The sequence below is a fragment of the Podarcis muralis genome, chromosome 6 (assembly GCF_964188315.1).
Source record: "Podarcis muralis chromosome 6, rPodMur119.hap1.1, whole genome shotgun sequence".
Taxonomy (NCBI): Eukaryota; Metazoa; Chordata; class Lepidosauria; order Squamata; family Lacertidae; genus Podarcis; species Podarcis muralis.
The window spans coordinates 10,573,950-10,597,757 of record NC_135660.1 but is presented as its reverse complement, the minus strand read 5'-3'; the positions used below and the strand labels follow the sequence as shown (position 1 = coordinate 10,597,757).

Here is a 23,808-nt window from a genome sequence, read left to right as displayed (position 1 = left end):
CGTTGAAAGACCATCTTCATCTCCACCGCATTGGCCCCCCTTTCTCTCTGGCAAGCCACTTCAACCATCAAATATCATTACAGTTTTGCTGCCTCTTCTTTGGGAAGTGAGCCTGGCTATACTGGCATCGCTTGGATTTTACCCCACAGATCTCTTCTTCCTTTCTCCTCCCTCAGGATTCCTGCCCTATGATGTGTTCCCCTGAGCATGTACAGAAAGCTGTCTTGGAACTATTGTGGACTCTTGGCAGGGGAGGGGGTGAGGGGATTTCAGTGTGTTCCAGTTGTTTCATTCTTGTGCTTTGGCATGGTTCCCGGACAGAGGGCAGGTTGTGTGTGTTTCTTTATCAAGGCCTGAGAAGACAAGGGGCTCCTGTATCTGCAGAAATGGCTGTGTGGCTTCTCCTGGATTGTGGTTTTTACATGCCAATAATCGAGCCACGAAATATCACGCAGGTTGCTCGGAAACAGCTATTGGAATAATTTACCATTCTCACCCTTATTGCCCCCCCGAGCAACCAATATGGCATCGTCCTGAGTGGCCCCACAATTCCACTTCACACGGATGGAGCCTCTCCGTGAACTTTGTAAAACGCCGCTTTCGTCGTGCTGCTTTTTTGCAGAAGGCCAGGAGGCCTGAACTTTATCATCAGATTTGGACTAACAATACTTACGTTAGAGACATTAATCATTTTGCTTCTATACTTAACCTTTCTGATTGTTGGATGTGTATGCATATCCCTCCTCAATCAAAAAGATCTGGCATTTTATTACATGGTATTCCTATAAATGCTTCATATAAGATTAGCAATAATATGAAAGACAATCGCATAAGTTTACCTCCTGTATCTCTATCGCTTGTAGAATTAGCTCCGTATTGTTTTCATTTTAATCACAATAGCAAAAAATTTTTAGGTCATTATCCATATTGTAATTGGACATATGAATACATTAATGGATCTTCTTGTTTTCTTAATGTTACAACCATGAGTGGCAGACCAAAGGTTTTAATTAATAATGTTACAACTTACATGACCTATGAACAACAAGCTGCGTGTAGAGACTTTTATGTTTGGTTCGACTGGATGAGAAAGAGCAGCAGAACTACATGTTTGCTTCAATCTGACTTATGGTTATTTTGTGGCACACATGCCTACAAAGAAATCCCCTCTGCCTTTTCTGGTACCTGCACGTTAGGTATAGTAGTACCCTTGGTGTATAAAATAGATAAGCTCCCAGCGGTTCGTTTGCGTAACAGAAGGGAAGTACAATCACCTATTTCTCAATATACAGGGACAGCCATCTCTAGGTCCCTTCTGCCTTCTTTAGGTGCAGCCATGAATTACCGTGATTTACATAAATTGGCAAACTGGACAGAAAATTTGTTTAATTCCACCATTTTGGCTTTAAAAATGATTAACAAAGAAATATCAGAAATAAGAAATGTAGTTCTTCAACATCATTACGCTTTAGATGTGATCCTTGCTTCTAAAGGTGGAATTTGTGCCTTAATTTATTCTCATTGCTGCATGTATATAACTGATCAATCGACCAATATCTCTGCTACTATTGATCATATGGAACAAATGATAGCCCATAATCCTTTGAATCCACCTGAAGTTTTTGATCCATGGGAGTGGTTGTCTTCTTGGTTACCCAATGGAGTATGGTTAAGAAAAGTATTATTGATTGTAATTGCATGTATTGTTGGTTTTATTATGGTGTGTTGTTGCATTCAATGCATACCCTCTTTGATTTCCCAATGCACTGCATGGTGGTACCGACCACGGCCCACCACAGGGGTTACAAGAGGAATTTATGTTGCAAAGTGTAGACGCTTAGGCAATGAAGTGTACGATTTGGACTAATGGTCCCTCTTTTCCTCTAAATAATATAAACAAGAAAAGGGGACATGTGGGAAAATGATTGCTTGTACAGGAGAGCATGAGCAAAGTTCTTATTGTTACAGGGTGATTTCATAGCTAGAAGCATCCTTGGAGCATGAACAGCGCGTGAACAGCTCGTGCTGTCCTATGATTGGCTAATGTGGCATGGCCTGATGCTCGCATAAGTCTAGTGCGAAGGTCCTTATCTGCTTGCTAGAACAAATTGCTTGACTTGTATTTTTTGTATCTTTCTGATTTCACACAATAAAAGCTGTGCTGCATCAGCCCTAGGGAGCAGCCATATTTCGGAACCTAATAAGGTGTGAGACTGATTTTTCCCTGGATGCCGAGCTGTAACTCGACAATTACCAGTCTGGAATTTGAAATATCAGTTAATTTGTGCCTCCTTCATTTCCTCCACAACTTAAATACTGCCTCTTGTTGATAGTTATTCAGACTAATCGTGTTCTCTAGATTTTTGATTATTATTATTTTGCTTTTGGATAATTTAAACCGCAATACCATTTAAAGCAAACAAGAATGGGGGTTGCTAATGACTTTGGGGCAAGATAGGAGCTTCTGCTTCATTAAATGTTCAATGGGCACTTGGATTTAATTGCTCTTTAGAGGCTACTGGTTATGCATGCTGTGAAAGTGGGGGTGTGAGTTAAACCAACACAAAGGCAGGGAGAAAAAAATGCTAATTGCTCAAGGGTGAATGAACCCAAAAGCTACTTGGGGCTCTGAAATACTTAAAAACCTCTGCAGAAGGTTGCAGAGGCATCCTCAAGTGAATTAAGACCAAGACGGGCAAGGCATACTCAAAGGAGCCAGTCCCACTGTGTTCAATGGAGCTCACGTTCAGAAAAAGAGCCCTGCTAGATCAGAGCAATGGTTCATTAATCCAGCATCCTATTTTCCCACAGTGGCCAACCAGATGTCTCTGAAAGTTCACGAGCAGGACACAAGGGCAATCGCCCTTTACTGAGAACTTGAGTGATGCAGTGATTAAATGTTGAATCAGGGCTGGGGAGACCCAGGTTCCAACCCTGCTCAACCATGAAGCATACCAAGTGACCTTGACCCCAATCACTATCTCTCACTATCTCTACATTAGAGTTATGAGGATAATTGGGGGGGGGTGATGGAGGGAAGCATGCATGCTACATTGAGCTCCTTGGAGGAATGGCAGGATATAAAAATTATTATTGACTGTGTATAGGATCTAAGGATCTCCAGAAGGCTATGAAGATCCGTTTCCGATGGCAATCTTTTTCAACTGGGATGTTTTGTTTTGAACTATTGATGTTATAGCAATCACTGTTTTCATTGATAAATGGAACAGCATTAACTATGGGTGGATTGTAGTAGATTTATCTTTAACTTTGTATTGTTGGTATCCTTATAGTATTATGTAAACCGTCTTGGAAGAGTTGCACTCAGAAAGGTGTCCTGTCAATATTTTTATTGATATTTAAGTCTGAGTCAGATGTGTGAAAACATGACTAGAAGCAGGATTGCAACAATAACATACAGATTTGGAATCCATATTACAAACATTTGGTAGAAATCTATCTATTCAGTAGATAGAAACATATATGTACTGTATCTATCTGCACATACAAAGATACCGAACATACTTACAGACTATACACAAAAATAAGGGTATTTTTTTTTATTAAAAAAAAATTATGTCAGTTGGTTAGACTCACATGATCTTGTTTCACCCTCTAGTGGAATATCTGCACATTGCAGATTTTTCAAGGACCCTGAATGTCATTGTGCTTTAGGCTTCAATCCTATTCTGAAACCAAACCTCGCAGGAAGATAAAAGTTTCCATTCTGGTTGTAAAGTTTGATAAAATCCATTTAAGATCAAGCTTTATAAAATCTGGAGGCCATGTTTGCCTTTCAGAATTAGCAAGTTGGGATGTCAGATGTTGGCATTTGTTGTTTAGTCGTGTCTGACTCTTCGTGACCCCATGGACCAGAGTACGCCAGGCACACCTGTCTTCCACTGCCTCCCAGTTTGGTCAAACTCATGCTGGTAGCTTCAAGAACACTGTCCAACCATCTCGTCCTCTGTCGTCCCCTTCTCCTTGTGCCCTCCATCTTTCCCAACATCAGGGTCTTTTCCAGGGAGTCTTCTCTTCTCATGAGGTGGCCAAAGTCTTGGAGCTTCAGCTTCAGGATCTGTCCTTCCAGTGAGCACTCGGGGCTGATTTCCTTCAGAATGGAGAGGTTTGATCTTCTTGCAGTCCACAGGACTCTCAAGAGTCTCCTCCAGCACTATAATTCAAAAGCATCAATTCTTCGGCGATCAGCCTTCTTTATGATCCAGCTCTCATTTCCATATTGCCTGGTAATTTAGTAAATGTATGAAGTTTTGTAGCTTATCTGAAATTCAGTTATACCATTGTATATTTCTCATCATCTCTAGAACAGCAAAGTATTAATGTGATAGCTGGTTTGTGTGTGTGTGTGTGTGTGTGTGTGTGTGTGTGTGTGTACTGTATATATTCCTAATATTTACACATCTTTAGGGCAGAGTGATTTACAAATTCATCAAACAAAATAACAATCAGGAACAGCATTCTTTAACTTCCTTATTGATGTTGAACATTTTATCCCACTCTTCACAGGAAAACAAAGAGGCGAACAACAAATGCAAATGACATTTTTCTTAAATAAAAATGCCCTGCCAGTTATCAATGCGTTTCTTTTTTCAGTGGCTTGACTGCAAACTAAATTCAGTACTTTTTGAGATTCTTTCCAAAGCCTCCTCCAGGCAGAATAAACACAGAGCCCTGGGTGACCGGGATAGCAGGCAGCATCAGCAACAGTTGGACAGCGCCAGGCTAAATCTTCCATTTTCCTCGACATCCTGCCTCACTAGCTGAGATGGAAGTTGTGTGGGCTGGCTGAGATAGCTGGCAGGTGTGGGTGCTCTTGCAGGAGACAAGCCGATCCATTCTAATGCTTCCATGGCTGTGGATACAAGACAGTGGGTAGAATTCAAATAGGTTATTTGTGCTTACAAAAGGGGCTTTTGATCCTACAGATGCATCTACTATTGGGAGAAGCGTGGAAGTGTTTTTTCCTGGACCGTCGTCCTGCTTCTCAAAAATCGTTATGATATCTATCAGGTCGCATCCGACCCTGCCGTTTCACTTGCACGACAGGCTCCCTACTAGTGCAAGGCAACATCCCCAACCTCTCTCCTTTGGCCCCCACCAGCAGGGACCCTCTGGGGCAGATTCAAAGAAGATGAAGTCCCCTTGTGCAAATAGGATGCTGCTCACAGAGCTTTGGATGAAACCCATTATCTCATTATCAGCTCTCTGATTATTATTTTTTTGCCTACATTATGCATTTATTTATTTATTTTGGAAATTTACAAACCATTTGCTTGAAAAAAAATTATTTAGGTGGTGCCGAAGTCTAATTATACATGTCCTGGCATCCACCAGTCTCAGGAGGCAATGGAAGAATTTGCGTTTTGGGGATGAGATCAAGCTGTTGGAAGGTTGCAACGCCTGCTGGTACAGCACACAAACCATTATTATTACTATTACTATTATTATTATTATTATTATTATTATTATTATTATTATTATTATTATATTATTATTATTTATATACTGCCTATACCCGGAGGTTTCAGAGCGGCTCACAGAATAAAATCAAAATATAAAACCACAAAATACATAATTAAAATAAAAACAACCCAGTAACTCCCCACCTCCCAAAAAACACATTTTAAAAGGACATAGGATCCTCACATCATTTAAAGTAAGACAATTAACAAACCTGGACAAGAGCCACTAGCTGGAAAAAAACCATGATCTCAGAAATGTTTGCAGCAATACTTAAATGTTATCAGCAATATATACAAAAACCCCTACTTAAAAAAACAGATAAAATGTATTATTATTATTAATCGCCTATATGTGAACATCTCAAGGTGATGTACAATAAAAAATAGCAAAAAAAAAAAGAGAGAGAAATAAACATTGAAAGCAAAACTACCAGTAATATCATCCAAAATAGACACTCATGGCAAAGACCCATTTAGGACACAACCTTAAGGCTAGAATAGATCCACCAGGATGAGCAGTTGGGATCCAGCAGATCTCCAGCTGTGCTTGGAGATTTCTAATTTAGCATCTGCCCTGCCAAATCTTAAACTGTCTTAAGTCCTGGAAAGGAGGGCATCCCCAAATTTGTGGCTAGACAGGAAGGGGCTTTAGGCTGAAATCACCCTGAACCAAGTCAGCATGGTCTGACCTGCCTCAACTGAAGCCACCGAAAAGGACGTTACGAAACGAAACTCTATTTTAAAGGCTCGTTTTCATGCTCCCGTTTAGGCCCCCTCAGCCACTCCTCAATGGAGTTTAGATCAGGAATTTCCACCTACCCCCCCCCCCCAAAAAAAAAATCTTATTCTATTCTGGTTTCTCATCCTTAGGATTGTACCCATGCCCAGCTGGGAAAGCCTATGGGGAGCAAAAATGTCTTCAGTTGTTTCTGGAAAGTGCAGAGTGCGCGCGCCTGTCGTATTTCATGAGTCTCTGAATGACATTAGGCTACTGCACGAAAGAAAGAAAGAAAGAAACTTCACAAGGACAAGAAAAATTCATTTTATTCTATTTAAGGCCAACTTCGTTCTCCCCTCGCGAAGCTACAGAGAAACGCACTTCGCCTTTTTACTGAGGCGCGACCACTTCGTGAGGTAAATAGGGCGAAGCAACGGCCTTTCCCGCCCTTTCCTCGCGAAGCTCCGCCTCCCCGCCCCTTCCTCGCGACCGGAGTTTAATGCTGACGAGCGGGGTTCCCCTCTGCGCCTGCGCCGAATTCGCCGCTTCAGCGCGGGGAGAAGGGCGTGAGGGAAAGTCTACGGAAAGGTTTCCCTTCCGGGTCGCGTAGATCGTTCTGCGTGAGGGGGAGGAGCAGGCGGGCCGACTGCGCGGGGGATGGAGCGGGACCTGCTCCGCCAGGCGCTCGGCTTTCACGGGCCGGCGCTGCTCCCCTTGCTCCGCACAGAGCAGCACGACAACCCCGACTTCCGAGGCCTCCTGCCGCCTGGCGGGCCTGGCCTGGAGGCGCTGCCGCCAGCCAGGTGAGCAGGCCCTGCCTTGGCTGGGGGGGGGGGGGGGAGAGGAAAGGGGCGGGGCTCCTCGTGGAGGGGGCGGGGCCTCTGGGTGGGCGCGTGTTGCGTCATCTAGTCCAACCCCCTTTCAGTGCAGGAATCCTTTTTGCCCGGCGTGGGATTCGAACCCGCGACCCTGAGAGGAAGAGTCTGGCCGCCTGAGCTCTCCCAGGGTTTGCTTTTATTTTGCAGCCCGCCCCTGAGGCTCTGTATTATCCCATGAAAGAGCGCCTCTGAAGATGTGTAGGTGGTTTTATAATTATTATTATTATTTATTATTTATACCCCGCCCATCTGGCTGGGTTTCCCCAGCCACTCTGGGCGGCTTCCAACAAAACACTAAAATACAATAACCTATTAAACATTAAACATATACAGTGGTGCCCCGCAAGACGAATGCCTCACAAGACGAAAAACTCGCTAGACGAAAGGGTTTTCCGTTTTTTGAGTCATTCCGCAAGATGAATTTCCCTATGGGCTTGCTTCGCAAGATGGAACGTCTTGCGAGTTCTTGCGAGTTTGTTTCCTTTTTCTTAAAGCCGCTAAGCCGTTAATAGCCGCTAAGCCGCTAATAGCCGTGCTTCGCAAGACGGAAAAACCGCAAGACGAAGAGACTCGCGGAACGGATTAATTCCGTCTTGCGAGGCACCACTGTACCATATATATATATATATATATATATATATATATATATACACACACACACACACACACACACACACACACACACACACACCTTAAATATATCATAGCAGGTTTTGCTTGATAAGGTTTGAAAGCAGGCTGTAGCTGTAGGAAGTTGCCTTATTCTCTGTCAAGCTTGTTGGTGCATCTAGTTCAAAGTGGGTGGCTCTCGACTGGCAGCGACCGAAGGGTTTCAGACAAGATTCTTCTCCAGCCCTACCTGGGGATTTGAACACGGGGCCTTCTGTGATCAACGCACCTGCTCCATTGCTCAGCGTCTTTCTAGAAATTTGCCACTGGAGCACCCTCCCTCTTTCCACAACATAAACATGTCCGTCCCCCCCCCCCCAATGTGGCATTCTGTGTTGTATGATGTAACGCCCCAATCCTCCTCCAGCACAGCAGTTAGATGTTAGTACTTCTGTGCCATCCAGCTGTGCCCTCATATCCCAGCTTGATCACTTAAGATCATTGCAGGAATGACGCTGGTTTTATTATGAGTTGGTGACAGTCATTTGACATTAACATGAAACAAAGCCTCTGGTGTCATTGGCCCAGTCCTGTGGAATATTGGTGTCAATAGATTCAGCCGCCTTGAGCATGGTTTTAACTATGGAAAGGTGGCATACAAGTAAAATGTTGATGGTGGTAATGATGAGAACTTGAGCAGGGACATCTATTTAAACTTTTAAATGTCTGCTGAAAAACTTCTATTCTGCCAAGCTTATGCAGGCAATTAAGAACACATCTTTCCATAACAGTTAACTGATGGTCTCTGGTTTTAATTTTTATGTGCTTTTATTATATATAGATACTACTGTAAGCTGCTTTGATATTCTTATGATAAAGTGGCATAGGAATATTTTTATAAACAAATAACACACACGAGCATATATATACGGGTGTGTGTGTACATATATAGCATTGGCAGTCACCAACCAGCTATGTCAGACTCCAGAACGTATAGGACAGCAGCGTCTTTAAATTGGATAGGAATTCTGAATAAACATACTGAGGACTGTACAGATATCAGTTTAATGGCATCAAGAAAGAAACATGTTTAATGATATGCTAAAGGCTGAAAGGGTAGCTGACTAAGAGCTAATGTGTTTTGAATGCAAAAGTGGCTCAAGGCAGAATTAGACAATCATGTTCCTAACCATATAATTACAAAGCATCAGCTGGAAGAGCAAAGTTGTGCACTTTACAGCAGACTTACTAGAATGAGATGGTGTGTTTTCTATCTACAATGCTTTTATAGTAATCAAGTTGCCAAGTGCTCATTTGGAACAGTGTTCCTTTAGGGCAGGGGTAGGGAACCTTTTGAAACTTTGAGGAAATGCAAGCCTGCTACATCTGAAAGAGCAGGAAAAATATATAGGACCACAAAAGAGTGTGGATATGCCCCTGTCATCACCTGCTTCGTCTGTGGGGAAAGCACTTGCATCAGCCACCTTGCAGTCAGAGGGAGAAACTCCTTACACCTTTCCTCCATTCACAGCGGGGCAGGGGGGTCTGACTTTCCAAACCTGCACGTTTTGAAGGGTGCATGCTGCAAGTAGGAAAGGCTGAGTCAGTGCAGACAGGAATTGAGCAGTAAAAGCAGAGAGTTTGATTTGGTTTATTACATTTCTGTGCTGCTTTTCATCCAAATGAATCCCAAAGCAGCTTATAAGCAGTAAATAATAACAACATGATAGAACATACTAGAACATCACAAATACAGGCAGTGACCGATTTGCGTGGGGGTTGCATGCCTTGGCACTGCACGCTTACGTGAAATCGTGTATAATTGGAACACCCATTGCAAAAGCCTACAAACACGCCATTCCTTCCCCACCCCCTTTTGTGACATTTTCGGGTCACTTCTGGGTTCGGCGTGATGTGCTTCGCGGTTGCACACATATCATACGCACCTCAAAGTCACTGCCCGTATAGCATAAATCATACAGAACAATTAACAAATCTTCAGTGAAACAATTACAATCTATAAAACACTGTTACCAAAACAACAACTAAAAAATAAGTTAAACATCACAGTTAAAGCAAAAGTCACATTGTATGCTTAACAAATCAATACAGCATTTATAATCCGTAAAACAATATTGACAACATCAACAAAATAGCAGCCATAAAATAAACTAAGCACTGTTAAGTTCATACATCACTCCCTCCACACACCCACAACTCATAATGTTTTACTCTATTCAGCTCATTAAAATACACATAATGCCCGTGGCAGCAACTCCCTTCTGAAGGTTCCTTGGCCTGGAGGTGGGGCAGCACAAGTGAAACCCACCACCCCCTCTGTCCAATACAGGGTCTCTCTCCCCTCAGTTCTTTCTCTGCAAATGGCTCCCTTATGAAGGCTCCTGGGGCTGGAGAGTGGCTTTTGAGGGAACATTTACTCAGGTCTATGTAAAGAAGGGACACGGGTGCCGCTGTGGTCTAAACCACAGAGCCTAGGGCTTGCCGATTGGAAGGTCGGTGGTTCGAATCCCCACAACAGAGTGAGCTCCCGTTGTTCGGTCCCAGATCCTGCCCACCTAGCAGTTTGAAAGCATGTCAAAGTACAAGTACAGTAGTACAGTGGTGCCCCACAAGACGAATGCCTCGCAAGACGGAAAACCCGCTAGACGAAAGGGTTTTCCAATTTTGAGTTGCTTCGCAAGACGATTTTCCCTATGGGCTTGCTTCGCAGGATGAAAACGTCTTGCAAGTCTTGCGATTTTTTTCCCGCTCCCCCCCCCTTTTTCTAAGCCGCTAAGCCGCTAATAGCCTTTTAGCAGCTAAGCCGCTAAGCTTTTAATAGCCGCTAATAGCGCTAATCCGCTTAGCCGCTAATAGGGTTGCTTCGCAAGACGAAAAAACCGCTAGACGAAGAGAATCGTGGAACGGATTCTTTTCGTCTTGCGAGCCACCACTGCGAGCTCCCCTCCAGTGGGAAGGTAAATGGCGTTTCCGTGCGCTGCTCTGGTTCGCCAGAAGCGGCTTAGTCATGCTGGCCACATGACCCGGAAGCTGTCTGTGGACAAGCGCCGCAACCCCAGAGTCGTCCGCGACTGGACCTAACGGTCAGAGGTACCTTTATCAATGTAAAGAGACCTTTCTGTGGGTAGCATGGGAGGTGTCACCCCAGGTTGGTGGGCCCTGATTTAGGAGGTGCTAATCTCTTTTCTTTGCTGTTTCAGGAAAGAGAGAGGACTTGAAAATATTGAGATACAGCATTTCATTGCAAAAAAAGCTGATCTCCTTTTTTCTCATGCTTGGAAAACAAATGTGCCAACAGCAACAGAAGCAAATGAAGAGAATGAAGGTAAGATTTCTACTAAGACAAGGCAAAAGTTGTAAGTCATATTGTGATTAGTGGTACGTGCTGAAAAGTGCATCTCCTTAATGTTTTTATCTTTCTTCTCTCACCTACAAAAATTGAGGAAAACCTTCATATGAAATATTTTGCTCTTTTAAGTATTAGAAGTGAAATATTTATTAAAGCAGTTTTTGAAAACAGTACTGTTATAATCCGTTCACATTACTTCTTGATTTAGAGTTCAAGCATTGTTAGTATTCCAGTCAACAGTAATATGCTAAGCAACATTTTTCAGATGTAGTTGGAATAGTATTTGCAAATGTGGTAGAGTACAGAGTAGCTTCATAGTGCCAAAGCCTTTGCACAACACATCATTTGATGTCTGTTGCTTCTCACTTGCCTAGGATTCCTATATCAAGTAAAACAAATCAATAAATGTTTAAATATATGCATATATCATCAAGAAACATACTAACAGGTGGACTTGGTTTTCAGTGTGTGTAGATCTTCAATTTTCTGAAGTTTGTGAAGCTTGAAAGTGGATGTTTTGAATTAAAAACTACAGATCCTTTTCAGACACCAATTTTCATTGGGGAAATAGTTTTATTAGTATTTTCTCCGTTATTCTGTGCTCTGTCCCACTATATAATAAATGTGGTTTTAATATATGCACCAGAGCTGGGATCTCTTCTCTTTGGGGTCAAGCCCCAGCTCTGGTGCAAGTAGACAAGTTCTTTAAAAACTAATTTGGGCCAGGGGAGGAGTGTGCTAAGTGGCCTGTGTGTCAAAATTGTGAATAGCTGTAAGAAGCTGTGGCTACAATCCTAACCCCAATTGCCTGGGAGTGAGCCCCTCTGAATTCATTAGAACTTCCTTCTAAGTAGGCATGTTTAGGATTGTTCTGTAAGAGTGAAATGTTAAACCCACTTAACTGTGAGTTTTAGTCCCGTTGAAGTAGGCATATGAAAGGTTACACTGTAAGGTGGCAGTTTTTGATTTAAAATGTTTTATGTGATACAGTGGATATCATATTTTAAAAACTGTATAATATTTTATTTCAACATGACTCTTTTTATCTCAATTGAAGATTATTATGCTACTATGCCACCTTTGGAGCAGTTCATGGATGTTCCCAGTGCAGAGAGGAGAGAGCTGTTTTTCCGTGATATTGAGCGTGGGGACATAGTGATTGGAAGGATTAGTTCCATTCGTGAATTTGGTTTTTTCATGGTGCTGTTCTGCCTTCGAAGTGGCGTCACTCGAGAGATAGCAGATCTAGAGATCACTGTAAGTCTGATGATAACTATTCACATGTGAATTCTTGCGCTGAAGACACCTTCTGATGGATCATTTTGTTTTGTGTTAGCTTTTTGTACAACAAATTGGGAGCTGCTTGCTCAGGAAAAGTAAATGTGTTCTGTGGGACAGTCAGTAGTTTAAAGCTTTTACTGTAGTGTGGCCTTGAAAAGTGGTGAGCTAGAAGTTGTTTCGCTACCTCAGCAAAATGTTTCTCATTTTTTCTGTTTAAAGGTTATTTTGACGACATAAAAGCCTTCAAGTGAACTCTGTTGCAGTTTTGATAGCATTTGTGCGGCTCTTTAAAACGGGAGACATCTCAAAATGACATTCTTGCAAGCATTTATGCATTTTGCTTTGCAATAGCTGAGTAGAATTTGTTTTCAAATTCTGCTTCCTTTTTCTGTGCTCAAGGGTGTTATGCAAAAGTGTAAGTTGTATGTATCTTACTGGAAAATGTGCAAGAAGCATTTATGCTTGGAGAAGCGCCGCTTCGTCTGGAGGAGAGGCCAAAGATTTTCATGAGGCCCTGTAAACATAAAAAGAGGGATCTGCAGGTGACTTCATGTTCACTGCCTTACCATAAGGCTCTCTGTCAAATCACGTTCTCATTTTACTGAGAGCTTCTCAGCTTTACAGCAATTCCTAACCTACGTGGGACACTGGAAGAATTACGGGGTGGACCAGCAACAGCCGCACTGGTGAACACTGCAAAAATAGGAAGAAAACACAAATCCACCTCTCTTACCATGTTTTCCCTTGCGCATATTGTTCCCTCCCCTTGTGATTTGGAGCTAAAATGTCAGCAGGACTGAATCTTCAGTGTTGCCGTTACAGCAAGTTCAGACCAACATGGTTTCTCCTAAGTGAACCCCTCCCTACAATAAATATAGCTGGCCTGAGTATTCATTTATACAAGTTATATGTGTTCCCCTTGCCCCAGCAAGAACATTTACTGGTCTGGTAAAGGATGCTAAAGTTTTTGGTCATTTGGTTTCTATTTCAGGCTCTTTGTCCATTGAGGGATGTGCCTTCCCAGAGCAGCCATGGTGACCCGTTATCATACTATCAAACAGGTGACCTTATCCAAGGCAAGTTAATTTGACTTAGCCTCACAACTAGGTTCCCCCTTAATATTTATTTTCAGGATATGTTGACAGGATATTCTGCTGCTTAAATCAAGCCTTTTTGTGTTTTAATAGCTGCAATCAAGGATATTGATCGCTACCATGAAAAGCTCACAGTATCACTGCACAGCTCTGCTCTATCACCCAGTCTAGCAAGTACCAAATTAGGAGTAATCAGCTCAGAAGATCTGCCTCTGCACTACAGGTATGAAACAGTAATATACTGCATCTTCCTTCTTTAGTGGCTCAATAAACTCTTTGGCACATGCTGGGCTTTCCTGAATAGAATAAAATATTTAGCCACATTTGAACATAATGTTAAACCATAGTTTCACACTACATAAGTCATCCTAGTCTTCTGGGCTTTCACACTTTGTCCCTTTCCCTCTGCTCCTCCTGTGAGTTTAGAAGGAGGATTTCTGAAGCTTTCATTTCCTTTTAGTTAATGACACTTTGCCCTTTTGTCTAAACTAGTCATCACTATCATTAATTTAAACAAGCCAACTTCACAACCAGTGGCTTGAAGCTGGCCTGTGTAACTGACCATTATTACCAGTCAGACAACAGGAACCCATGGTTATCTAAAAGCAAAAGTTTCTAAGGTTTTCCTTGACCTTGCAATAGGAGTTGGGGATGAACACAAGTTCAGAAGCAGCTGGCAAAATATTTAATGTGGCACATTCTCATTCTTCATGCAGTGACTTCTTAGATACATGCAGTGTGTTTCTAGCCCATTAATGAGTTTTACATTCACTTCATTGTGAAGAGGAGAAACATTTTACATTCAGTATCTAAATGCTAGATTGAGGCAGGCTGCCCTATCCAGTCAATGGAGACAGAGAAGTTGTGTTTGTTCCCCTCAGAAAACAAATGGAGGCACAGAACAGGAAGTGCTACGAACATTTTATGACTAGCAACTCCTCACAAAGTAACTATTTTGTGGTTGTGCCAGTAGCCCTTGAGGAGGTGGGTGAGTTGGCCATATTCCATTGGCAAATTTTCCATGTATCTTTAGGCTTGTCCCTCATCAGTTCTGTGTTAGAAATAGAATGGGAAATATGTCCCTGTCAAGGTGGAACCAAAGACAGAATGCTCATAATTGCTACCTCTCTTTTTCTTTCCCCAGGAAAAGTGTTGAAATAGCCAGCAGTTTGGAAACATATGATAAAGTTTTACATCATTCCTTGGGCTTTGCCAATCCAGCTGTAGTTGAGTTTCTAGTAGGAAAACTAGGATTGAATGAATCCAGCCCACCATCCTTAATGAGAGGACTACAAAGGTATATAAGGCACCTCTTCACAGAAAGTATTGCAGTTCTTTTAAACCTTAGGCAGCTTCCAGGTTTACTTTATTTTGAGATTGCTCACTAAAGTGAAACTTCCATTACTTTTTAAAAAAAAACAAAAAAGAGTGCAGGAAAAGCTCTTTTTCCATTTGCAACTAAATTATTATTAAACTTCCTCAACAAACAAAGCAAATAGTTTATATTGGGCAACAGGTTAACGTTCTGATCCACAACCAGATTTAAACTAATTCAGCCACCTAGTGTGGGTTAGTGACTAAAGGACTTGGGAGACCAGGGTTTAAATTCCCCCTCGGCCATAAAGCCTAACCTACCTCACAGGGTTATTGTGGGAATTAAATGAAGAGGTGGGAAAAAAACCATGTACATCACCTCCCTCCACCACACAACCTCATCATCATCATTATACCCCACCCATCTGGCTAGTTTCCCCAGCCACTCTGGGCAGCTTACAGCATAAAATTAAAATATTTTTTTTATTTTCCAAAATAACAAAACTGTAATAAGAATTGGGTACAAGTCTACTTACGTAATACTATATCCACTTAAAATTACGTTAATTGTGTGGTGTCATCTCAAACATACTCTTAATACATTAATGGTTAATATAGCCTCTCCATAGACAAATCTGGGTAGTCGGTGGAATGCCCTTACATACAAAAAGAAAGGAGACAAAAGTTTCAATAAATGTATCGTTTGGTACCTTTTGCTATACCTTTTGCTACCTTTCTGTGCCTGAGTAGTTACTCTGAAATAACCATCTCCCATATGTTGCTGAATCTTAGATTTCCAAAAGCGTGCTATCACCAAGTGTGCGGCTGTCAATAAAAAGAACCCTAAATCTTTTTATCAGATAGTGAGGTCAGAATCCATTTTAGTGAAAGCCGAGCTAAAGCCAGATTTGGAAATAATCTTAGAAATAATATCAGAAACTGTGGTCCAGAACACATGAGCAATTTTGCATTCCCACAAAACATGGAAATGGGATCCAAAATTACCACAGCCCCTCCAGCAGAGAGAGGATAAGGATTTATTGATTTTTGCTAAGTGAATCAAAGTCAAATGCCACCTGAGGACAACCTTCCGAGAAACTTATTGAAGGCAAGATAAAGACGTTTTTAGTGGCAAGGTCCTCCTTTGCCTATTTTGGCCTCACATACTAAACGTTAACATTTTTGCATTTCCCATATAATATTCCACAAGCATACACTAAATCAATGAAGCAGTGAGACTTGGTACACATCAATTAAAATACCGTTAGTCCTTTTGCTTTTCATTCTAAATGTTTTGCGGACAAACAAGACTGCTGCAGCTGGAGCCAGTTAGGGTACAGGTTTTTTAGATTTTCCTTTAGCCCTCCTTTAGTGATCAGTTTACCTTTGAGCAGTAGGTCCCATATTCTGTAAAGACCTCTGTTTCACCTACCACACTTTATATTTCTGATACTTACCTTTCTGCCTAAAGGCAGGGTGAAATAAAGAAGGAATTAATGGGGACATCTCAGGGGCCAAAACTTAGCTTTGAGTCGTCTATGTAAAGATTACTGATTTTAAGAAGGGTGTTGTCGATTCAGGTTGCAAGAAAGGAAGAACTTTCTGACAGTCAGAGCTGTTGGACAGTGGGACAGATTCCCACAAGAGGTGGTGGACTCTCCTTCCTCGAAGGTTTTGTAGCAAAAGTTGGATGGCCCCTGTCATGTATGATCTAGTTGGGATTCCTGCATTGCAGGGGGTTGGACTAGATGACCCTGGGAGGTACCTTCCAGCTTTTAGGCATCTGTGATTTAAATGTTCCTTGATTTATTTTTCTCCCCTAGTAAAAATTTCAACGAAGAAGATTTTGCCATTGCTTTGAGGAAAAAACAATCAGCCTCCTGGGCCTTAAAATGGTACGCACTTCTTCATATTGATAGGCAAATGTTTTATGTAAGATTGGAAAGAACTATCATTTTCCTCCCAGGATCGTGATATTTGCTTGAAATGGACATTAGCTATTTGTCAAGTTCCTCTGGTTGATGATTGGGAACCATGCTGAGGTGCTTGTAATGTGAGAACGTAGATATTTAAGGAGGCACTTAAAAATTGTTTAAGTGTGTTGATACTTAACTAGTTTTCCCATTTAGCCATATTTCTAGATCATGTACTTCTGGCTCACAAGACTGGAGTGAGCTTTCCTATCATTGCATGTGCTGTTTGTCTACATGTGGATAAAAGTGTTCAATGTTACTTTGTTCCCCATGGAGGATAGATGAGAAATAAGGTTAGTCCCCAAAGAATTTTGTCCTTATCTTCATGTAACTTGAGGAAACTCCACTGCATTTTAAAACTGATTTTTAAGGAATTTGGAGAAAATCTGCAATGATAATGAGAAAAAGTGCATTAGGCAGATTTAGGAGCTAAAGAAAATTAGGAATGTCACTAGCCTTCACAGCTTATCAAGTGTAAACTACTGCAGAAAATTACCCAATTATTGATTTGCATATAGAAACCATAATATTCATGCTGCCATTTTTTTTAGTGTCAAGATTGGTGTGGATTATTTCAAAGAAGGCCGCCATGTGGATGCTATGAATGAATACAACAAGGCGCTGGAAATAGATGTGCAAAATGTTGAAGCCTTAGTAGCCCGTGGAGCTCTGTAAGTGTCTGTTTGATTTGTAGCTGGAATGCAGAATTTTAAATAATTTTATGAGCAAATTTAAAATATTTGTACTTAACAAGGTTTCCCCCCCCCCCTTTCTAGGTATGCAACAAAAGGAAGCTTAAATAAAGCAATTGATGATTTTCAGGTTGCTCTAGAAAACTGTCCAACACACAGAAATGCCAGGAAATACCTTTGCCAAACGCTTGTTGAACGGGGAGGACAGTAAGTATTGCCTTGTGACTGGGCCAAACATATAAGCGTCTTTCATTTCCCCCCGCAGTACTGTACTTACAGGATCCTTAGCCAAAGCTGTCGTGCTCAGGGAAGTCAGTGCTTTTTCCGACTCTCACACACATTCATTACTATCTCAAAGACAAAGGAGAGGTGGGAAAAGTTATCTGTGTCAACAAAACTTGCTGTTTTAGAGGGCTGGGATTGAGGCACAGGTGCCTTTTACTAATGCCACTATGTGGTTTGCCAGAAAAACCCAGCTCCAATCATACCCACCATACCTTGGCATCTATTTTTTTCGTTGCTGTCCTTCCTACTATATGGTTGTGGGCATCTGCTGCATCTTGCATCCTAACCTTTGTTTTAAATGTAACTTCTTTTTATCATGCAAAATGCTGGATTCAAATAGCGGAACTGTCATTTCACTGCCATCTCTTCCTAAGGATTTCTTAACTAAACCATACCTAGGAGTCGCTTGATTATTTAGTGCAGTAACATGTCACACAATCACCTCTGCTATGAAATTTGTTATGCCTCGCTGTGCGCAGGTTCAGCCCAATGGCATTTGCATGGCGGGAGGTACATGGGAACATGTTCCCACATTGTTATAATGCTGATGGATTGATCGCAAAGGATGTCAGCGTTTCTTAAGCATAAAGTGATCTCACTCTAAAAATGTAGCTGAGGCTAACTGTGGTAGTCAGAATACTTTACATGTCATATAAAATCATCTGCCAGGTTAGAAGAGGAAGATAAGCTGTTGAATGCTGAGAGTTACTACAAGAAGGCTTTAAACATAGATGAGACCTTTCAAGAAGCCGAGGATGCCTTGTTGAAACTTCGTAAGCAGATGCAGGTGATTCTTTACTTTCTCTTAGTTGACTGAGGTAAATGCATCAAGAGGCATGCATTACTTTTTGTCCTTGCAAGCTTCCATGGGTCATTTACTGGGAGCATGGTTGCAGCTATCAAACTGGATGTGTGCGGAGTTTCTGAACTGCTGCTAAGTCAGGGATGGGGGATGATTTGAGTGAAGAGGTAAAATATGGCACTGAAGCTAGATTCAAGATGCCTCAATCAGACTAGTTCTGCCAACGGGACCTACCTGTATTGAGTAGTTAAGTGAACCTTTAGAGCAGTTATTCGGAAATAAGTGTTGTTGGAATTAAGCTTGTTTCTGAAGCACGTGTATGCTTGGGATCAGATTGCAAGGTTGGCACAGGGAGGCTTACAAGAACTTGATTCCAGCAGAACCAAAATAAATCCTGCAAAAGAAAAGGTTGCCTTTTCTTTTGGCACTGGTGCCAATAACTTGGGATATTGATCCAGCCACTAGATTCAGCTTTCCTCCTGTGCCATGAGCTTGCTGATTACCTACAACTGAATATAATTTTCAGAGATCCTTAACCTACAGGGTTAGTTAGCATGCCCTCAAAGTTTGGTAATAAAAGTTTTCCAGATGAGATTTATTTATAGCGTGCATGTTTGAAACACATTGAGGGTCACTTTGTACGTGCCAGTATTGGGCTTTCCCCCTCTACATGCTGCCTCTCCTCCGTCATGCAGAGAAGAATACATGCAAAGCGGGATGCCATGTCTATTTTTACCGAGACATTTCCACATAACATGCCAGCAAAAAGCAGCCTGTAAATGGAAGCTTGTTAAAAATAGACTCTGTGTCCCCCTTCGTATATGCACCTCTCTCCCCTTGGTGGGGAGCATCCGACAGTGAGGGGGGAAATCTAAACAAGCACATGCAAAGTTGACTTGAGTTACTGCTGAGACTTAACAGTTGCCCTCCTGTAATACTGATGATATGTTTTTCTTCAATGCATTTTCCTCTGGACTGGAACTGTTGCTGCTGTGTCTGACCTCTGGTGCTGCTCATCAACAACCCATTGGAATATGATTACGTGTGTAAACCATGCATCAAACTGGGCTGTGATACGGTTGCCATATGGTTTGTATTCATACATGGCCTCTTCCAATTATGTTTTAATTTGGATCACGTTTTACGCAAAAATCCAAATAATGATTATTTCCTTGATGCCTCTGTATTTGGTTAATTCTGTATGGCCCACCACTTTGCTATTTTTTCCATTTATGCCTTCTGTCATTGTATTGGGCAATGGATGCTAATTCCCATCTTGGTCCTTTTACTATTATTCTCTTTTAATGTATGGGTTTTAAACTGCAAATATGGTCCTTAATGCCATACTTGTTCATCTCAATGCTTAACATCCCATTTGAACACAATTATTTTGCCTTGAATACCTTTCTTTTTGGATCTGATACCTTGGGGTTGGTGTAAACTGTGTGAATATTGGGTGGAATTTGGGGGGGAAACCTTGGGTCAACACTGGCTTGTTAATGGAATATTTTCAATGTTGGGATTCAAAAAAGAAATCTCTGGAAATGAGAGAGAAACAAGCTGCGAAAGAAGAGAGACAAAAAGAGAAGAAAATAGAAACAAGTGCAGAAAAACTGCGTAAGCTCTTAAAAGAAGAAAAAAGGTAACCTCCATTATATTCAACCTTCTATAGAGCCTTGTTGGTACTGTAAGTATAGTAAGGCATTCATGGTTATTGGTGAGCTGATTTTGTGGCGCGTGTGTGAGTGTGTCTCCCTACTAGTGGGAAAAGCTAATGAGAACCTTCACAAGAGTTATTTCTTTTTTTAAAGTCTCAGGGAATAAATGAGGAAGATTAAAGCATGAAGTTCCTTTGTAATGACAGCTGAACTCTGAGGCATGGTTTTGAATGCCCTAAGCATTATTTTATTCACATTTCATAAGAGAACAGAATGGGTTGCTCTTAACCAGGTATTTAGCCATCTAGTCAGATTGCATTGTAGGGTTACAGCAATCAGTACACTATGAACAAGCCTAGACTTACAGTGGCTTGTATGGAATGAAACTAACCATGAAATCTGGCGTCATTTGTTTCCTTCTAGTGGTATTGGGGAGCAGCGAAGTGAGTGCAAGTAATTCATGCGTGGTAACCCATTATGGCTTACTGTGACATGAACATGGACATTAAGGAATCTTAACCACAGAGGGTGGGGAAAATGTGACCTCTTGTTATATACAAAATATCTGGTTATAAGCAAGTCTTGTACTCTTTTGCATTGATGATACAGGATAATATATAGAAGACAATGGAAAGAAAATTCCTTTGGCCCTACTCCTTTTTGTACCATTCACCATATGCAACCTTTTGTTTCTTGGAGCATACAATCCTTGGGAACCTGACAGAAATTAAACAGAAACAACCTGTGCAGTCATTACACTCATGTCTATATTAGGATTGAGTCCACCACTATTAAAACACAATCATTAAATATTTAAAAAATAAATAGTCCAGCAACACCTTAGAGACCAACTAAGTTTGTTCTTGGTATGAGCTTTCATGTGCATGCACACTTCTTCAGATACGAAATATAAACCCTGTTATATAATCAAGAGAGGACCTCTGCAGGTCAAAGCCAGCACTTTGAATTTGAGCCCAGAAGCAAACTGTGTTGTAGCTCAGCAGTAGAGAATCTGCTGCCTGACTCATTTTGTGTCAAGGAACTATAGGTTACTTGTGTTAGGAGGTACAGTGGTACCTCAGTTTTTGAACGTCTCTGATGACGAACATTTTGGTTTTCGAACGCCATAAACCCAGAAGTAAATGCTTCGGTTTTCAAACACGCCTCAGAAGTCCAACATGCCACGTGGCTTCTGTTGACTACAAGATCCTGAGGCCTAGCTGTTGGCTATTGAGTTTGGGTTTTTGAATGTTTTAGAACTTGAACGGTCTTCTGGAACGGATTACATTCGAAAACCAAGGTGCCACTGTATTCCTTCTGTTAGTAACACTGTTGCTTATTATAACCATACTGCAACAGTACTGCAATTCTGTATCACACAGTGAATCGCAAATTGTACCTGTTGGGGTTGAATCCAACTACTAAGTCATTGCTGGACAGAATGATTTCCACTCTTGTTTCAGAACTTCCCCTCTCTTTTCTCCTATGTCTGCTGTGCGCACACACATGGATCTGCTCCAGAGGGTTAGTGGGGGAACCCAGATTTGTGGGCAAGCCAGGGAAATGAGAGGGAAATGGAAGTTGTAGAAGTTGTTCTGACTTAGTTGGATACAATTAAGACATTTTGTGTAGAACAGATCCATCAGTGTTCGTTTCTCTATTTAGTTGATTCCTTAATATCAGAACTAAAATTTTGGTTTTGGCTGTCTCTTTTGTAGCTAATTCTTTCTAAGAGCATAATCTCTCCCACTGCAATTTTAAGTGTCAGTCTAAAGATACTGAAATAAGTGGGACTTCCAGCTATATTTAGGCTGCAAGCAAACCTTGTGTGCTTCTGATTTGTGTACCAAATGCTTTTTAGTCCTGAAAATCTGTTTTAAGGTGAAGAAGCAAAACATACCTTTCCCAATTTCAAATCTTTAGGCACCAGTATTGAATCACTCAGTTTAGTCTTTCATAGGTAAAGCTGAATAACTGCCAAAATGGTTTATACAGTACCATAAATGTATATAGTACTTTAGAATAAACATAGGTCAATACTCTTGTAAGGTTACAGTCTATGTTGTGACCCAGGTGAAGAAAGCAGAAAAGAGAAGGGGAAGAGACAAAAATAGTATGAGATGAATGTGAGGAAATAGAGTTCCACATATCAGAGCTTAAAGATTAAGGGGTTGAGGCAAAACTTTATTGGAAAAATATTAGTTTTGAGGAAGGGGGAACATAAGGCAAGGCAAGAAAGGAAGTGTATATGGCATTTCAGTTAGGAATCTAATGAGTGTTGGTAAGCAAAATCAGACACTATCAACTGAACTTAATCCACTGTTGATTATTTTTTTAAGGGAGGGTAAAGCAATTCCTACAGCAGCTGCATGGTCTTCAAATACTGTTTTACATTTTAGTCCAGGCATCCCCAACCTTCAGCCCTCCAGATGTTTTGGACTACGATTCCCATCATCCCTGACCACTGGTCCTGTTAGCTAGGGATCATGAGAGTTGTAGGCCAAAATATCTGGAGGGCCGCAGGTTAGTGATGCCTGTTTTAGTGTTGCTACTTGGTGGGTAATTTTGGTCATCTTGATGAGATGAGGAGTAATAGTCAAACTTCTGAACCTGACTACCAGGAAATTTTTAAACCATAAAATGTATGTAGTTCAGCAGCTAAGTAGGAAAGATTTGCCAACAAATACTGCATTTTTAATGCTAACGGCATTACCTCATGGTTAATTAAAACTTTTAGGTTGAAGAAGAAAAAGAAAAGGTCAACTTCCTCTTCCTCCTGCAGTTCTTCATCAGATGAATCGCCTTCCTCCTCTTCCTCTTCTGATAACAAAAAGCGTAAGAAAAGGAATCGGAACAGGTCCGAGACCTCACGCAGCTCTAAAAAGCACACGTCTAGGAGTTTCTTACATCAAAGTAGGAAAGATGACTGCTACTCTCCTCCAGCCAATACCTCTGCTTCCTTCCTTAATCAAAAGCATGAAATGGAGAAACTGCTGGAGAGACAGGACAGGTTAATCTATCAAAAGACAGAGGTAAGAGAGAGAGATCACTCTCTATCAAGGACTTCTGCTGCTGAAGATATTTATGGAGGTAGGTCTGAAGATTCCAGAGAGTCCTACAGCAGTTCCAAGACTCAGGCAAACAGTAACACAACTGAAAAACAGGGTAAGTTAGATAGAGTTTCTTCCGATAGGAGGGATAGTACAGGTTCGTATCGTAGAAAGCCTGATGACAGGAGCAAGATGAGATATTCAGGAAAATTAGAAAAAGAATCAAAGAAGGAGCATTATCAGAAGCACAGCCCAAGCCAAACAAAGTATTCCACTTCTCCAACAGGGTCCGATTACTCAACAAAATCAGTTGAACACTACAACCGATATACTAGCCAATGGATAAATGAGCCTAGTAGGTACAGTGCTGACAACAGACCTGAATTGGCGTGGCTTAAAGGTGAGAGAGAACCCAAGAGCGGGGAAAGGGAAACCACAAAAGCCAAGGAGCGAGACGAAGAAGCAACACTCAATGGTAAAGGACAGTCAGGAACTGGTGCTAAGAAACAACTGCCTCAGAATTTGGTCAACATATTTAATCAGATTGCTGAATTTGAGCGAGAAAAGGGAAGTAAACAGAAAAACCAGTGATTTTTTTTTT

The 23,808-nt window shown here is 41.4% G+C and overlaps 2 protein-coding genes across 5 annotated transcripts; both read left to right on the top strand.

Annotated features, from left to right (window-relative positions):
* Positions 1 to 350: 350 nt before the first annotated feature.
* LOC144327944 (endogenous retrovirus group PABLB member 1 Env polyprotein-like) lies at positions 351 to 1,893 on the top strand. Its single transcript, XM_077929750.1, has one exon. The coding sequence runs from the start codon at positions 725 to 727 to the stop codon at positions 1,865 to 1,867; it is 1,143 nt and encodes a 380-aa protein (XP_077785876.1). The 5' UTR covers positions 351 to 724; the 3' UTR covers positions 1,868 to 1,893.
* Positions 1,894 to 6,750: 4,857 nt separating this feature from the next.
* On the top strand, positions 6,751 to 23,805 carry TTC14 (tetratricopeptide repeat domain 14). Of its 4 annotated transcripts, none has more exons than XR_013393109.1 (12): positions 6,751 to 7,004; positions 10,910 to 11,034; positions 12,116 to 12,315; positions 13,331 to 13,415; positions 13,527 to 13,656; positions 14,578 to 14,730; positions 16,571 to 16,642; positions 17,272 to 17,391; positions 17,497 to 17,619; positions 18,367 to 19,588; positions 20,032 to 20,141; positions 22,895 to 22,990. XR_013393109.1 is itself a non-coding variant. In XM_077929749.1 (12 exons), the coding sequence occupies exons 1-12, from the start codon at positions 6,859 to 6,861 to the stop codon at positions 23,796 to 23,798; spliced, it is 2,286 nt and encodes a 761-aa protein (XP_077785875.1). In that variant the 5' UTR covers positions 6,753 to 6,858; the 3' UTR covers positions 23,799 to 23,805. The 4 variants fall into 4 exon arrangements, 1 of the variants encoding a protein (XP_077785875.1); XM_077929749.1 differs by having other exon boundaries at positions 6,753 to 7,004; positions 18,367 to 18,484; positions 22,895 to 23,805; XR_013393110.1 differs by lacking the exon at positions 20,032 to 20,141.
* Positions 23,806 to 23,808: the final 3 nt, after the last annotated feature.

Excerpts from the sequence above, each read along its gene's own strand:
- LOC144327944 (XM_077929750.1), top strand. The coding sequence starts at position 725 with ATGTGTATGCATATCCCTCCTCAATCAAAAAGATCTGGCATTTTATTA.
- TTC14 (XM_077929749.1), top strand. The coding sequence starts at position 6,859 with ATGGAGCGGGACCTGCTCCGCCAGGCGCTCGGCTTTCACGGGCCGGCG. Across the intron at positions 14,731-16,570 it reads TTAATGAGAGGACTACAAAG|TAAAAATTTCAACGAAGAAG; the intron begins GTATATAAGGCA and ends TTTCTCCCCTAG. Across the intron at positions 17,392-17,496 it reads TTAGTAGCCCGTGGAGCTCT|GTATGCAACAAAAGGAAGCT; the intron begins GTAAGTGTCTGT and ends CCCCCTTTCTAG.